This window comes from Falco peregrinus, chromosome Z (assembly GCF_023634155.1).
Source record: "Falco peregrinus isolate bFalPer1 chromosome Z, bFalPer1.pri, whole genome shotgun sequence".
In the NCBI taxonomy this organism is placed as follows: Eukaryota; Metazoa; Chordata; class Aves; order Falconiformes; family Falconidae; genus Falco; species Falco peregrinus.
This window is the reverse complement of record NC_073739.1, coordinates 60,303,517-60,320,096: the sequence shown is the minus strand read 5'-3', so window position 1 is coordinate 60,320,096 and position 16,580 is coordinate 60,303,517. Positions and strand designations below refer to the sequence as shown.

General features: G+C 37.4%; 1 protein-coding gene across 1 annotated transcript in view; it reads left to right on the top strand.

Moving 5' to 3' along the window:
* Positions 1-16,580, top strand: part of HOMER1 (homer scaffold protein 1) — a 96,291-nt gene that overhangs the window by 44,435 nt on the left and 35,276 nt on the right. The window contains exon 5 of the mRNA XM_055791559.1: positions 3,363-3,505. Within this exon, the coding sequence (XP_055647534.1) occupies positions 3,363-3,505 (143 nt within the window). The remainder of the gene's footprint in view (positions 1-3,362; positions 3,506-16,580) is intronic.

Genomic DNA, 16,580 nt, shown 5'->3' with positions numbered 1-16,580 from the left:
GTTTGTAAGATTTTGAAATTTAAGGTGTCTTTTGGTGAATTCTCCACTGTTATGTTTAGTGTATATACTGTAGACACTGTCATTTTTATACTGCTTGGCATCACTGGAGTCCTGCATACCTGTTAGTATGGACAGAGCTCCTTTAGACAGCGTAGATCTCTGACAAACTCTTAAATAGCAAAATGTACCTGAATCAGGCTCTCACATTTACCTGTCATGTAGAAAAATGCTCAGTCCCTGTGGAAGTCCAAGGCTGGCAAGTGACTTAAAAGTTCGATACCCTCAAAAAACCTGTATGTGATATAATAGTGGTTTATACCACAGGAGAGATGTTAATCCTTACTTCTCAAATGCATGAAATACCTATTTGTAGCTGCCATAAGTGGCAATATTAGCTTTAAAATATACCATTGATTTACAGGGACTTGTCATTTTCAGTTTAAGCCCTGTTTCCATACAGTGTCTATACAGTTGAACGTTAGAACTAAGTTAACCTGCTCTCCCAAATAGAAGGGAAGAGTGAAAAGCTTTATAAGCAAACCACATTTTCTTCCTCAACTGTAAAGTATAGAGTGGATGTGTGTAGCTATAATGGTATGGAATAAAAACATCATTACATATGGACAGCTCAAAAAAATGTTTCTAGAATGCTTCTACTCTAATTAATAGAAAATGGGAACATATTTTTTATAAACATTTGTAAAAAATGTGTTCAGTGTTAAGTGGCTTTTTCTGTTGTCTTCGGTGCTTTATTCATAGCCAGCTTCATTATAGTTGGCTGCAAATAAATTATTTATCAGGCTGAGATAGTTGTGAGTATGTGGGAGCACTAATTAACCTGTATTACTGGTGGAAGAAATACATACTACAATCTGATGCTGCTTCTACATACAGGATCAGCCCCTCATGAATTTACAGTGAACCATTAGCTGTTACACAGTGTGTGATGTTTGCATTAATTTTTATCATTTTAATTTCATTCACATTAGAAATCTAAAGTACTTTACTGAAAGAGAAGCCTAGATGGAACTTGCACATTTGCTTTTCTTCTGCTGAAATAATTATTATGCATTCACACTTAAAACATTTCAGTAAATAGGTTGTGGCTTTATGTGTCTTAAGAATAATGTTGCAGGAATTTTAGCTTAAAGATACAAGCCATCCAGGTTTTGTAGGGTGTGGCAAGTATTTTTTAGAATATCCAGTTTAGTTTGGGAATAGGAGGAAATAAGAGCAACTCTTAGGTCCCTAAAGGCTTTCATTTCATGTCAGTGCAATCTGTTTATCAAATGTCTATCCTAGCAGAGGAAAATAGACAAAACCGTGTAATTTGTGAAAAATAATTAATTTGTCTGATTACCTTGCCAATTCTGCTCTCCTTTCACACAATTTTGGTTCAATTTCAGTTCAGTAAAACTGTTCTGTAAAAATCTAGATTTAATTTTGCTTTTTAAAGTATTAACACTGAAGAGAATAGTTTTGAGTATAAAATAGCAAGATTCTTCCTGAAAGTAGGTAACAATTTCACATAATAGTATTCACATAATAATGTGAATACAAAAAAGTATTCACATAATAAACCCCCTTAAATTTATATTATAAATAACAGTTTATATCTCTGGAATTAAATCAGTGTAAGCTAATTATTTATTGCTTTTTAATCAGTAGGAATTTAATAAGAAGGTCCAGAATGGAGAGACTGGTCCGTGTGCGTTGTATAATTTTATGAACGCTAAATATACTAGAACTTGAAGTCAGTATTTAACTGTTGTATTACCCACTAATTCACATTGTAGAGTGAGATACGTCTCTCTCTCTATGTGAGAAATGTGGCAGAATAAAAGCAAAATTGTGACAATTGTTTTGCTGAAAATGCTTAATGTAGTTTAAAGTGCAGTTTTGAATGCGTTGAACATTTGTGGTTAAGGGACATCAGAAAGGTGTGGAAGATGATGGTGACAGTGAGATCTTACTTTCTTTAAAAGAACTGATTTTTCCATCTAGTGAAATCTCAGAGTCAAGGACAACTTTCCTATAGATGGAGGATCAGATTCAGTATTTGCTTTCAAAAAGCATTATCCTTCTAAACTAGTTGAATGCTACAAGTGGAGGCTCAAAATTAAACCTTGATCTGGTAAGATCATGACTATTTTCAGATACTTTGCAGTTACTTCTGAGGTTGCAGTTCTTCAGCTTCCTATGCAGAATGTCAAAGAGCTGGGAAGAGGAGTGACTGGCCTTCCAGAAACTGTGCTTGTGCTTCAGTTGAATAACATTAACCAGCAGTTTTATTTGTTCGCCATGCAGGTGGTAGAAGGCTGTGTGGCCATAGGAGATACTTACCTTCTGGAAATACTGTAATTCAGCCAGTCCTCTGCTGTATAGACACTTCTCCATGACATCCATTGAACTTTATTCATGAAACTCTTCTATCTTAGAGTTAAATGTTACTACTTGGTTACTAAAAGCCTACAAAGACATTTGAAGATTGAGATGAGCTATTTAGCTTATATGACTCACTTATCTCCTGCAAAAATCATTACTTGAAAAAGAACATAATAGGAAAGAAAATACTAAAATTAAACCACATACATTCTAACTTAGGATGTGGGCTACAAGGGTGTACTTTATTTGTATAAAAAAGAAGTACTTTTCAGTGACTAGAGATTAGCAAATGGTGTTTGTTGGCCAAAACACAAATGTACATGTTGGCAAGATGAAGGGTGATTAAAACCACACCAGTGCCTTCAGCTGGGAGGCAGCCTTTCAGTTTTTTGGGTGTCCAGTTACACAGCAGTAGCTGAAGCTGCCTGAAGGTATCTGGAGTGTTCTCCTTCCCAAGTAATACCATAATCATCAAGAGCTAGGCCAGGCTAACATGCCTATGGAAGTTTTGCAAGAACTCAGCTGAACAAGTGTTGGTTACAGGTGGCTCGTATGTAACTGATCGTACCACCAATGGCCCTTCCACTGTTCACTTTGGTTAATAAACAATATGAAAGCTCGATTTTGAATCATCTATCAAAATTGTTTGTTTCACCATGTTAGGGTATAAAGTAAGAGACAAGTATCCTGGGTGTCAATAGTCACCCATTGTGTGGCAGGATGAGGGCAGGTGAGAGGGAGGTCTGTAATAAGCAGGAGGCTGGATACTTCCAAATAATTTATAGGTCAATTGTGTTTTGTACAAGATGATGTGAATCTTCTGGTAATACACTTCTAAATTAAATTCACATAATGAAATATGATCATGAGAGATGCTGGGAGTCTGAGCCTCACATTAATGCTACCTAAAATTACCGCGTATAGCCTTCCTGAACATGTCGGTTTGTAATTTTAATGTGTTGTTTGTTTTACTTAAGGAATCAGCTGGAGGGGATATTCAGTCTCCTTTAACGCCGGAAAGTATTAACGGGACAGATGACGAGAGAGCGATGCCGGAAGTGACGCAGAACTCAGAACCAAGGGCTGAACCAACCCAGAATGCATTGCCATTTACCCATAGGTACAGATTCCATTCCCACATCCTGATTAAGTGATACCTGTCTCCTTCCTCGTTAAAGGGACCTTCTCCCATATTGTGTGAAAAAAAACCCAAACTCAAATGCCCCCCAAAAACTGGACTGGCTTTCAGATTTGCGATAAAATTTTTGTTTTAAGAAAAAAATGTGTGTGAAAAAATCTCTTGGAATAAGGTTTGGGGACCATTATTTTATAGTTTAATCAGCTTAATGTGAGCCTTTCAATACTGGTTAGTGTAGGTGTCCCTTTAACAGGAAGCATTATTTCAATGTCTGAGATCTTTTTAAAATTAACTGCTTCATAGAGTATTCCAATTAAATTATTTTTGCACACATTCTTTAAATGACTGGTAAGACTGGATGTCAGCCTTTCACTGATGAGTTGTTGGAAGAAAAGGGACTCTTACAACACTTCTGGATTAAGAAGTTTAAAGCAGCCTTTAACTGAACAGTTCTCTGACAGTTGAAAATGTTTTTCAACTTTTTTTCAAAATATGAGGGAAATGTAGTTCTGCTTCAGACTGAATTATAATTCTTTGCACTAGTATTGCTGTGCTCTGTTCTTTAAGAAAGCTAGGGGTTTTATTTAATGATACAAATAATGAGTTAAGATAGATATATCTTGCTTATTAGAAATGATTGTAAATGAGTCACTCTCAATAAAACAATAATGTATTGAGACCATGGAGAGTAACTGAAACACTTAATAAACTTGGAACAGAGCTAGAAATACTAGATATGTTTTTTAGAATATTGTCTAATTCAGTTTAAATGGAGTTTAAGAGCTCTTGATCAAAGGTTGGGGAATACTAGGGCTTCAGATGTGTCATGCAATTCAGAATAAGCAGAGAGGGAATTGGAATTGTGCAGGACCTCTTGCGTTGTGTAAGAGAATAATACTATTAAACGTATCTGAGAAAAATGATACACATTTTCAAATGAGAAAAAAATTATACTTTTGCACTAATTTTTTAACAGAGTGTTTGTGTTTATTTTTATACTGCAACTGTCACCAGTGCATCTATTACATATTGTAGAAGAAATGGTGCTTTGTAAGAGTGCTATATGCATGTTGAAGCAGTTTTATAAATGTTGCACATCTGTCAGTGTTCTGTAATGAGTTCATTTAAACTGTGTGTTGGAATTCTCTATCAAGATTTTTGTGAAAAGGAGTTGTGATAAAGTCCACACATGAGTAGTGTTGTTTGTTTTTTTTCCTAAATGATAGCTGCAATATCTCCCCTCTTGTTCTGCATATGTAAATGTGTTTTCTTTGTACACCAGTATAGTAACTAAGCTTTGCTCTGCATGGGGCGTGACTGAAGATATGTTTAGAAACTCTCCAGTTCTAATTTTTGATGGTGTGGATTAGAGGTCACAAAACTCTCCTGTGCTTTGCATTTCTCTGTCTACTTTATGTATGCTGTGTGAGTGCCTGGGTTTTAGTTTTTTGTCCTATTAAATACGACTAGTTAGAATCAGTTTTCTGAAAATAACTCTGCATTTTGAGGGTCACTTCTCATGATGATTCTCAAAAGACCAGAATTTTGTCTTGCTGAGGGTATCTTCGGGTTTGTTAGTGAGCTATGACCGAAGAAAATGCAAATTTTTAAAACTCTTTAAAATAAATTGAATTTTGATCTAGTTGACAACGCTTTTATTATAATTAAATAAAGATCATATATTTATTATAAATAAATAAAGATGCATGAAACGTGCATGAAAGAGAGGGAAAGTGAAGCCTTCAGGATTGTGTTTGTCCTGGTTAAATGGGCATGTTTTTGTAGAGGCATTTCATAATACTACTTTGGCAACTAGGTAGATGTACCTAGCTGCTTGTGATGGCTAAAAGGGTCGTCTCTGCAGGCAGTCTGCTTGCCCTGATTTAAAAGAAAAAAAAATAATAAAACCTTGCACCCCAATCATTGAAGACTCCTGGGCTTTTCATGTGTCATGGGTACAGAAAGGGCTTGTGCTGCTTGTTCCCCGCCCTTCTGATGATGCTGTGTGTTGGTGGCATTTCATGTGTGATGGAGAGGAGTGAGCCCTCTCCTTGTGCATCCTGTTGATCCTCCTGCCGACCACCAAGCTTCTTCCTCCTGCACCCTGTGTTTCAGCAGAGGCTGAAAGCCAGTGCTCCTGGGTGAGGAGGGTAATGCTGGAAGGGCATTTGAGTGTTGTCTTGTGCATGGCAATGCTTTTTATGTATTTGCCTTTACTCCAGGACCTGTTGATCAATTGCTAGGTGCTTTTCAGAGGAAAAGGCATTGTGGTCTTCCATCAATGAGTTCAGCTGTAGGGGACATCAGAGTCACTGAGGCTGGCTATGCTTTACTGAAATAATACTACCATAGCAAGTTAATTTCTTCCATAAATAGGAAAGCTATATTCTGCTCTGGCATCGGCAGTGCATACTTACCCTGTGAAGAACCAGAAGGAGTGGTCCTCGGTGTAGGCTGGAGCACAGGGAAGGCACATGTAGGACTTGGGGGGCCCAGGCAGCCATGGGGAGCTTCATGGGCAGGATGAGGTGCCATGACACTGCACGGTGAGGGTGGCTGGTGAGGTGGTAGCTGTGTGGCTGCCAGGAGAGTCAGCAAGCCCAGCCGAGTGCAGATGTCTCTGCGGCTGAGGGCAGGGTAAAGTTTTCAGGGGGGCTTCTGTCAAAACAGTGATATAGGTAAGGGGTTTTAATGCCTTTGTATGAACGGGAGGAGTCTGACAGGAGTTAACAAGGTCAGTAATCACAGCTGTGGAGGTCATGCTTTAGTCTACATCTTACTACTCATCATTTTTAATCTGCACACTTGAAAAATGTTCAAGTTGATTTTGTTATAACACGTCCTCACTGGCCAGATATGCCCTCTTCTGCAAGTGTTCCCCTCTGTGCCTTTTTATGTCTTAGTGTAAGTAGTTGAGGCCTGTTATTTCAGCAGTGTAAGTGTAGCCTATGTCAGTATTAATAGTTATTTTCTGATCGCTCATATACAAAAGCCAAAAACCAGCATTACTTAGGTCACCAGCATTGTGTTATTAGAGCTCATATTTTTTATTATTTCAGTAAATAATTGTAAGTATTGAACATTTTCCAGTATATGTCTAAAATCCCATTCATATCCAATGAGCATAACAGAGCAGAAGTCCAGTTGCTTTAATTTATCCTCATCTGGGAAGTCCTAATGCTGTTCACAAGCATAACTCCAGTCAACTGCTTGAGAGATAAGGATATTAACATTTAAAAGCCTTGCACAGAAGATAAACCCTTGTAGTTAAATATCTTGCCTTTTTTTAAACTATGATGCTTAATGTTGAATTATGAAGTAATATTACTGGAAACTCCCACATCCTATAATATACTATAGACTGAACACTGCTCACATGACTAGATGGTGCCAGAACAAATGAAAGTAAAATGTAGCCTAAGCCTGGCATTAGGATTTTTCAGAATCTTGACTGAGACATTTATCAGTTCTTCTCTGAATGATAGCTAGTCTAAGAAGGCTTTTTTCTAGCAGAAACTAGTTAATCAAATCTAGTATTTAAAACAATTAAGACTAAAAAAAATACGTATTTTCATTCTTAAGTGAATCTTCGTTTCCTCAGACATCTTCCTTATTTAAAAAAGTATTCTCCAAATTCTTCAAGCTGTGATTTACTTCCCCCCCCCCCCCCCCGCCCCCCCGCAACTGAATTTGATCATAAAATGAGGTTTGGGGAGAAAAAAAGTTGCTAAAAATTTTTAACTACTTCTGGCTTCTAAATAAAAGTTTTAATCCTGATGGTGCGTAGTATAGAATTTCTAGTCATCTGAGTGAGCCCAAAGAAATACTATACTAAGCTTGTTCAGCCTTAGAATGTAATTCAATTATTAAAGCTGAGTAGTATGTCTGGCAAACTGCAACTGCTGCTTGGGGCTTTTTGATAACTTTGGTGAACTTGCTCTTTCCCCCTTGAAGAGAATACATTTGTCTGTAACAAGCTTTATTCCATTTTTGGCACCTTATGAAGCTGATAAAAACACTTTCAGAGACAAAATGTAAGAGGATTCTTCTGGGACAAATCTTGAAAGTCTTCAGTTTTCTGACAACCTTGATTTGAACGTGTTACATCATTTTTTCTTGTAATACATTAACCTGGAATTTCTATTACATAATGTTTTGATCAGCAAATATATGTGTATGTGTTACTTGTTCGTTAAAATACTTATTTTTGTATCCAAACAAGTTTTTAATAGGGAATTTTGACTCATTGCCTTAGTGAAAATTGAGTTATTTCAGATGGTGTTTGTATCCTAGATATGTTATTGTCTAGATAGCTTACCATTTAATAATGCTGCATGTACATCCAATGCTGTACTACAAAGAAAAAACAAAAACCTTGCTACTAGATCATGTTCCTTCACTGAGTTTTCATTAAAAGTTGTATGCAGAAATCTGTTCAGTACATTTTTCACTTTGTGTATTAAAGTTGCTCACTTCTACAAGCTTAAATATTTTAGTTATGTTATAGTGAAGGTACTTTGTGGGTCATGCTGAACTGTTAAGTTGGTTTTAAGGAAAAGTTTTGATTTGATAACTTCTGTGGTGTTTTGTAATTTGAATTTATACTCAAATCCTAGTATTTAGATGTTCTTTGTAAGGTTATGCATAGATTCCTTACCAAGTAGGCTTGGAGGTGTGTATTACTACTCTTTTTTTTTTTTCTTTAATTGTTGGGTTTGAATGGTATTTAACCTGATCATAACATAAGTCCTTGTTGTGAGGAAGCTCAGGGGCTCTAATCCAAGCCCCTGCTCTAAGAAGGTCAGCTGTAAGGTCAGACCAGGCTGCTCCAAGCTTTATCCAGTTGGGTTTTGAAAACCCCATCTAGAACGGAGACTGATAAAGGCAGACTTTTAAAAAATGTTTCTCTGTAACATAAAAGGCAGTAACTGCCTTCACATTGCACAGTACAGTAATGGACTGTGATGTTCTAATGGGTACACCAGAGGAACTCTGATAAATTCAATTACTCTGTTGAGAAAAGATTATTCTTTCTTGAGGTATGCACAGAGAAGAAACTCAAAGGTATGTTGTTGCTGTCAGTGTAGGCAAAGAACTGGTTGATACAGCAACTTAGACATAGGCCTTGACTTATCTCAACGAAGACTTGTTTGATGTTGTGAAAGTCATAGCTGTACTGTTCTTTGGCCTTGTGTGCTCCACAGGCAAGAGCCTGGTGGTCTCTAGAGGAGGTATACGGGGTATACAATTCCTGCTGCTTCCCACACTCCTGCACTTCTGCCTGAGCTGCTGGGTTCTAGCTCAAGTAGGCTATCCTTCAAAATAAAAGTTATTGCTAGGAAATCAGTAATTTGAAAGGAAAATCTTACCTTGTGTTTGTGTAATTTTATTTCATGTCTCTTGACTTGCCGGATTGCAACAATTTCTCAAAATTCTTTAAGGTATCTTGGGAATACATAGTAAACCATTGCATGGTTTTAAACACAGCATAATACAGCTCATCCTGTAACATTTTCACAAGGTATCTCCAGTAACAGAAGGAGGTTGGGAGGACTTCTGTCTACTGTTGGAGGAATGGTCTAGTGTGTGTGTTGCCTAGCTCACAAAAATGAAGAAACCCTGCAACTGAGCTATTAATAATTAATTAATTTTGATTAAATAATTTTAATGGCTGGAGGAATGGAGGAGAGCCAAAGTAAAAACAGCCTAATGTTTAAGAGAGTAATTTCACCATCTCCCTTGTGCACCTAAGCACATTTGGAGCATGTGAATTACCTACTTCCTGCAGTTTATTTAGCGAGAGCTCCAAGGGGTGATGCAGATGATATGAGCTGGTGTTTGAAATTGAATAATATAAATCCTGTCCTTTCAGCGCTGTTGAAACATATTTGTCAAATATTTTCTTAGAAAAGGGGTGTAATCCTTATGCAGTTTGTATTAAAAAACCAAAACAAAAAAACCCAAACCAAACTAAAACCATACTACTTGTACTGTGCAATTTTTCCCCCTTTAATCACATAGCTTAAAAAACAAAAAGGCCAGTAAAAATGACAAAAAAAAAAAAAAAAAAAGGAACTATCTTGCTTAAGGAATGACCTTTCATTTTCTAAAACACACTCATTGTGTTCAACCTATCCGAAGTATGGATTACATTAAAAGGCTGTAATACTTCAGTGACTGTAAGCATTGGCTCTGTGAATTGGGATATATGATACTTAACACTAAGATCAGATTCTGTAGGGTGAGTGGTTTTGCATTTATTTTGGGTTGCATTCATTAATTCACAACCATTACTTTTTTAAAGTATTTTCAAGACTACAGTCTTCTGAAACGTTATTACTCATTTTAGGAGTCTACTCTTAGCACACAGAGACTTTTTTTTTGGTCATTTTAGGGACTGGTGGAAGAACTAGTCTCTTTATTTTAGAATTTCTTAGTAATCTCCTTAATAATGAACCTTTTCTATTGTGTATTTTGATACCAGTGTGTATGCTGCTTTAAATTTGTAAGCAGTGTCTTGAGAGGTTTCTTTTATGGTATGATTTGTACATATATTATTTAGAGTCTGCTGCTTTGTCAGTTGTAAGCTTAAACATACAATCATCTTTTCAAGAAGTGTTAAAATGATAGTTATGGATCTTATGTAGACAGTTGATACCTCATGTTTTCTTTACTCCTACTTCTACCAGTGTTTCTGATATTGTTTAATGTCATCATACGAAACCCTTCAACCAATACGTAGGAATAAGCTGCAAACTGATCCCTAGACACCATGAAGGGGTCTGAGGTGTTGTCTTTAATACAGCAGAGGTGTCTCTCTGGGTAAATTTTGTTGGTTAGGTCAGCATGTCCAGCTATAAGCAGTGTCTTTTCAAGAATTTTTTTCAAAACTGAGAAGTGTGATTAGTATCAAAGAGAGCAGACACCAAAGGAATGCTGCAGGTCTCAATGCACTATTCTCCAGAAAAAGCACACTGAAAAAAATTGAGAAGAAATAGCTGCTTTGTAGAATTGCTTTTTATTTTATTATCATCTGTGGAAAGACTTTAATACTTTGAAACTAGAAATGTTATGCCTTGTTTGGATTGGAAGACTCAGTGCATACTTACTATTTTTCAGCCATCCATAAAAAAAAAGCAGAAACAGAAAGCCAGTTAACACCTGAAGTTTCTGGGGGAGGGGGGGGGGCGGGGGGCGGGGAATCAAACAGCTATTGATCCTCTGAGTCTCCAATGAGTTTTCTGACAGTCATGACCCTTGAGGAAAAGAAATATTTTGTCAAAAACAAAAGCAGAGGAGTGGTTTTGCAGGGCAAACGTTTTTCACGCAGTCTGATCACTCAGATGTCACTGTCTCCTCATTAGTTAGGAAAGTTGATGCACGAAAGTATTTCATGACCAAGATAACGTGAACCATTTATGCCCGTACCTCTAGCCTGGGATTAAATCTTGGTGAGGAGGTGGGAGGCTTTCTTCAGAGCCTAGAATTTTGACTGTTTGTAACAAGACTCTCCTATGGCAGTCTGTTCTGCCAGTAAGAGTATCACACAGACTGTATCCATCTGCACACACACGTGCTTTGCCTCACCAAAGGAGCTCTTCAAATTGTGCCCCTACAGCCACTCAGAAGTTCATGTTAGAAGGTAAAGGCTTCTTGTAGCTGGTGTGTAGCATTTCAAATGCAAGGCTTAGTCTAGTTGTCTTTACCAACACAAAATACAATATGTAACCATCTATATGGCTAGACAAATGCTAAAGAAACTTTTCCAGACTTGTTCAATTATTGTTTTACTTCTCTAAATGGACTCTGTAGTTATAATCTGGTTCTATGAAATGAGAGAACAGTCTAGACTTGGGTTTTCACGGTATGTGTGGCCATCCGCATAGAAATTGCTGAAAAGGTTACACAGTTCTAGAGAAAGGAAATTAAAGAGAATTGAAGATCTGGCCTTCAGGTCACTTTTAAGTATGCTGCAGAATAATCTGAATTGCTGTCTTATTTTGATCGATGTGTATTTTATTTATCTCAAGGTTCACTTATTGTCAACTTTGGATTATTTTGTAAACTCAATATACAGAACATGGATGAACTTATGTAATTTACAGTCATTGTAGTAGTGGAAGAATGTTTCTGTCATATTCCTTAGAAGTAAAGAAATTGAAGTGTTGCAGAACAGTTTTGAGTCCAAAGTCCACAAGCTAAAAAACAGCTTTAAAAAAACTCAGAAAGCAAGAGAAGATGGCTTTTTGTCAGTTTTGGTATATTGAAATACGTTATAACAACAATATATTCTCAAAATAGAACCTTACTTTTTTAAAGCCAACCTAAACCTGTGGGCTTTAAACTTTTTTTCTTTTTACTTATACTATACCTTTTGAGTATTTGTGAGGTGTGTGTTTTTAATGAAGAAACATCTCCAGTTGTTCAATTGCTTGAGTATCTGAATATCCACCTGATTTTTTTACTGTGAGAGTGGCGAGGCCCTGGAACAGGTTGCACAGAGACGTTGTGGATACCCCATCCCTGGAAGTGTTCGAAGTCAGGTTGGATGGGGCTTTGAGCAGCTTACTGTAATGGAAGGTGTCCCTGTTGGTGGCAGGGAGGTTGGACTAGATTGTCTTTAAAGGTTCCTTCCAACGCAAACGATTTGATGATGCTGTACCAGAGAAGACAGGAGCTAAAACAAAGTCACCTGAAACAAAAACAAACACAAAAGAAGAGCCCACACCTTTCAGGTAGTGGCTCTTTTCAACAGTGGACTCTGTGTTTCCAATTCACTTGGCCCCTCTACCCTGCACCAGGTACAGTGTCTGTTTTGCCTGTGCTCTTCTGAAAGATCTCTGTTTTTCTGTACCTCATCTCTCTGCTTTAGTTGGAGAGGAAGAATCTATGTTAAGCCTTTTTTTCATTACTCCTTTCTTAACTGCCCCCTCTCCTTGTAGAAGAGGTGCATCCTAGAAACAGAAATCAGTCTGGGTAGTACCATCTTCTGTTTAAGCTTAAGAGCCTGTCATTCATTTTATTCCTACTGTCATTTATAAGGATACTATTAGATATGGCGTAGGGGAATTTACATGACATCTGACCTTAGTTACAAGATGCCAAGCATCTTAAGTCATGGAGTGTTTCCACTTTAAGTCCTGGTAAGTTATTAAGTGTGGATTCACCTAAAATGTGCTACATGGATCCTTGGGTCCATGGGTTTTGCCATTTATAAAGTGCTTAGGTGGTGATAATGAAGTACATACGGACTTAAAAGTTAACTATATTTTGATCAGTTAGATAACTTTCTCTTAGGGGATTGACCATGACAGTCAGAGCCAATCATAGCTGGCAACAAACAAATATTTAAGTATTCTTTTCCTGTTGAAGATATGAGGTAGATGTGCTGTTGTCCCAAATTCTGCTTGGGTTAAAAGAAAGCAGAGATGGAGCATGAGTATACGAGGTGGCTGCAGCTCCTGTTCCTTTGCTACTTCTCTGATGCCATAGTTAAAGTTGCCAAATTAGCAACCGTACCTTGAGCAGCTGGTGGGGGCTCCTAGAGGTCTGTGAATGCTTCTGTCCCCTGGAATATTTTTCAGTCCCAGGCACATGTGGCTTGGGAACTAACTGTGCTGTGTCTGTTGACTTCTTCAGTTCAGCACCAACATAGTTGTCTGTGTGGTGCAAAGAAGTCATGGTAAGCTTGATGAAGTCACTTGCTGGTCTTAGATGTTTATTGATAGGATTCAGCCAAATGGATTACCTCTGCCCACTTCTTGAAAGGATGAGTATTTAAAAACTAAAGTTTGACAAAGCAGAGAAAAGCAGTTTAGAAAATTCTATATTAAAAATACATAGCATGAGTACTAACAGTATTTTCAAATAATTGTTTCATATTTAAATTAATTTCTTATACAAAAAATAGCTTTCATCAAAGTTATTTTCTTCTAGAATTTATCTGGAATGGAGCTGACTGAAATTTGTAAGCTGTGTAGCTGTGTATTTTTTGAGGGATCATTTTCCATCCCTGCAAGAGATGTGGGACCAAGGACCAGGAGCTCTTAGTTTTCACATGAAGTGGAAAGCTTGGTTTCAAGTCTGATCCAAAAGATCCATGCTGTTTTATTAATAAGATACTTTTTGGAGTGAGTGTGTTGGTTTTGTCAGGTGAATTAAGATTGCTAAAGAGCTCTCCCTTTTTTAGAGGCAGGCTTTACAAGAGCACCTAGTTAAGGTAGTAATTTCTTTGCAGAATGATGTGTCCTGGGTCTTCTTGGGGAGAACCAGCAAATTCTGCCACATCCACAAGACACTGAGGTTGAAAAACTATGCCTGAGGGGCTTCCATAGTGCCTGATGCATTTCCTCCTAGGCAGGCACCTAAGACTGGTCAGATGAAGCGCCATCTCAGGATACTTAACCTCTTTTAGCTTTTAAATATCTAAACCTGGGGAAGAAGGGTTTCATCCACCAATCCCTCTTTACCAGGTCCAGCCTTAAATAGTACCTCCTGCCAACATTCTCATCCAGAGTTGTGCTTCCTGTTTTTCATGGAGGCAACTGTCACCTGGCGCTGTGACCCTGCCATGGCTCCCTGGAGGGCTGTTTCATTCACTCTTCCTACTCTCCAGGTTATGGTTCCTGTCCAGATAGTGTAAGCCCCCTGGAAGACTAGAGTAAAACCTCATTGACTCATCAAGTAAAAGTCTGAAGTTGCTTTATTGTAAGCCATTTCAGAATGTGTCTGAATGTGCATTCAGGCTCCACCCGAATAAGTTGTGTTATTGAACGTAATTGTGTCATGTTGATTAATTTCGCTTGCGTTATAGTAGGAAGACCTTGCAGTGGAACTTTGATAGCATTGACCTAATTCCTGCAGACACGGGTAGAGGTCAGGGGCAGGTGCACTTAAACACAAAAGTGGGATATTTTGTCTGTCAGAAACCTGAAGTACTTAATATATTCTCTTCTTGAGGTAAGAGTTAGCTTGAAGAATAAAATGGGGAAAACAGCTGAATGGAGATCAACATTTCCTCTAGTTTTCCATCACATCTTTTGAGTTCCTTTAATATTGCTGTAGAAGCTAGTGACATTTTGTACTACAGGCAGAAAGCGGTTTGTGTTGATTAGTGTTTTAATCATACAACAAGGGGCTCTGCTGAGATGAGTTTAAATTGCTGAATAGCACTTTGGTGAGATGTGGACAACTGGCAATTCATAAGCAGCATCAAAGGATTTCACAGTGACGCCAAACAGCCATCAAGTTTTGTCTGTAATGAATTGGGTTGGCACAAATCAGCAATGAACTAGAATAGGAAGGGTATTTTTAATCAGGTTTTAAGCCATTTGGCAAATGAAGGAAGCTGGAACTGAGTGAAGGTGCTGAAATAAAATGTCTGGGATGTCTAGCTCTCTGTTTTCTCAAGTACACAATAATAAAACATTACACGTAGTGCATTTGTGATGTTGAACTTTGATTGTAGGGTTGTTGCCTTTGCAGATTTTACTCTGTGGCACAGTGGTGTAATAATGTTTTGTCATTAAGTGCAAAGGACTTGCTTTTCAAATTAAAGATAAAATAGTAGAAACCATTCTTCTGGGAGATTGCAACCACATGGGAAAATAAGAAGTGGTTCTATTTAAACTATGGCTCAGAAACAAAACAAAACAGAAACAAAAAATTGCAAAAAAACCCCAAACCAAAAGCAAACCAAACCCTAAAGCTGAATTGACTGAATTTTAGTAAGTTATCCAACTCTTGGGTAGTTTGGATTTCTTTTTTCTACTTTGCCAAAGGAAGAAAAAGAAAAGGTTTTTTTCTCCTCACTGTAGTGAAAATAAGTATAGAAATAAGGTGCAGGTTTGTTATCTGAAGCCAGCCAAATGCTTTTTTATGTAGGTAATACATTCAGATTAAGTTGGCCTGAATTTTAAAAGGATATCTAAAATAGTTTCCTGCATGCCAGCAGTGTGATTTGAACTGATCACTGTGTATGACTGCAACTTACCTGTTCACTTTATTTAGGCAATACTCTGAAATTTAAAATTAATTACATGACAACACGTATTGTGTAGCATCTACTTCTTACACTCTCCAGAGATTTTAGTATTTTGTTTAATTCTACTTTAGCACTTTGGGGATTATTTGTGTTGAGCTTATGTTCAGCACAGTAGAAGGCTCAGGAAAGCTGGCTTTTAAATGTCTTCACATCATGCTGCTGGCGCTACCCTTTTCCTAGTCTAGGTGCCTTATCAGGGGAAGTGAAATAGAGCTTGCAATATTAGAAAACAAACGTGCTGAAACAGTGCTGCGGCATAGAGGCATAGACTCGTGAAAGGATGGGAGCTCAGATCAGTTCTGCTGTCTGTGAATTCACAACTAGCAAACCTCACATGCAAATTCATACTCCTTGCATCCCTGTTGGGTGTGTGTGATGAGTTAAGTTTAAGGTGGGGTAGGGAGAGAAGTGGGGAGCCACGCTTTATATTCTTCTATGAAACTGTTGTGTCAATTAAGTGTCAAATTAGGAAGAATGGGTCTATAAATTACTATATTTTTAACTCCCCGCTAAGATTTTGAGCCAGATCATCTGACCTATGAATTATTCTGAAGACAAACTGAATAAAACCTAAGATCACTTAGTCTAGACTGAGTAAATAAGAGCTAGCAAATACCAGTGAATTAAGGTGCCACATTAGATTTTTTCTTAAGAACTGGGATTTGTTATGGCACAGGAGAGGAGATTGCTTCTTCTAAGTGTTAACCTGTAGTTCATAGAAAAAGTACAGTATCAGAGACTTTCCATGTATTAAATTCAGTCTTTTTTTTCATCAATTTAATCTCTTTTTAGTAATTTGACTCTAGGATCAATGCAGTGCAAGAAATTCAGTCTTTTCTCTGATTCAAATTTGGTTTAAACAAGGCAAATTTAATAATTCCATTCTCTTAAAAAGCTGGGATGGAAAGAACTGTAAGTTGCACTATTAACCACATTGCAACTCACTTGCAAGTTGTACAGTCAATAAATGCTTTGTTGTGATCATATACTTCACATGACTTACTGCTTATTCTT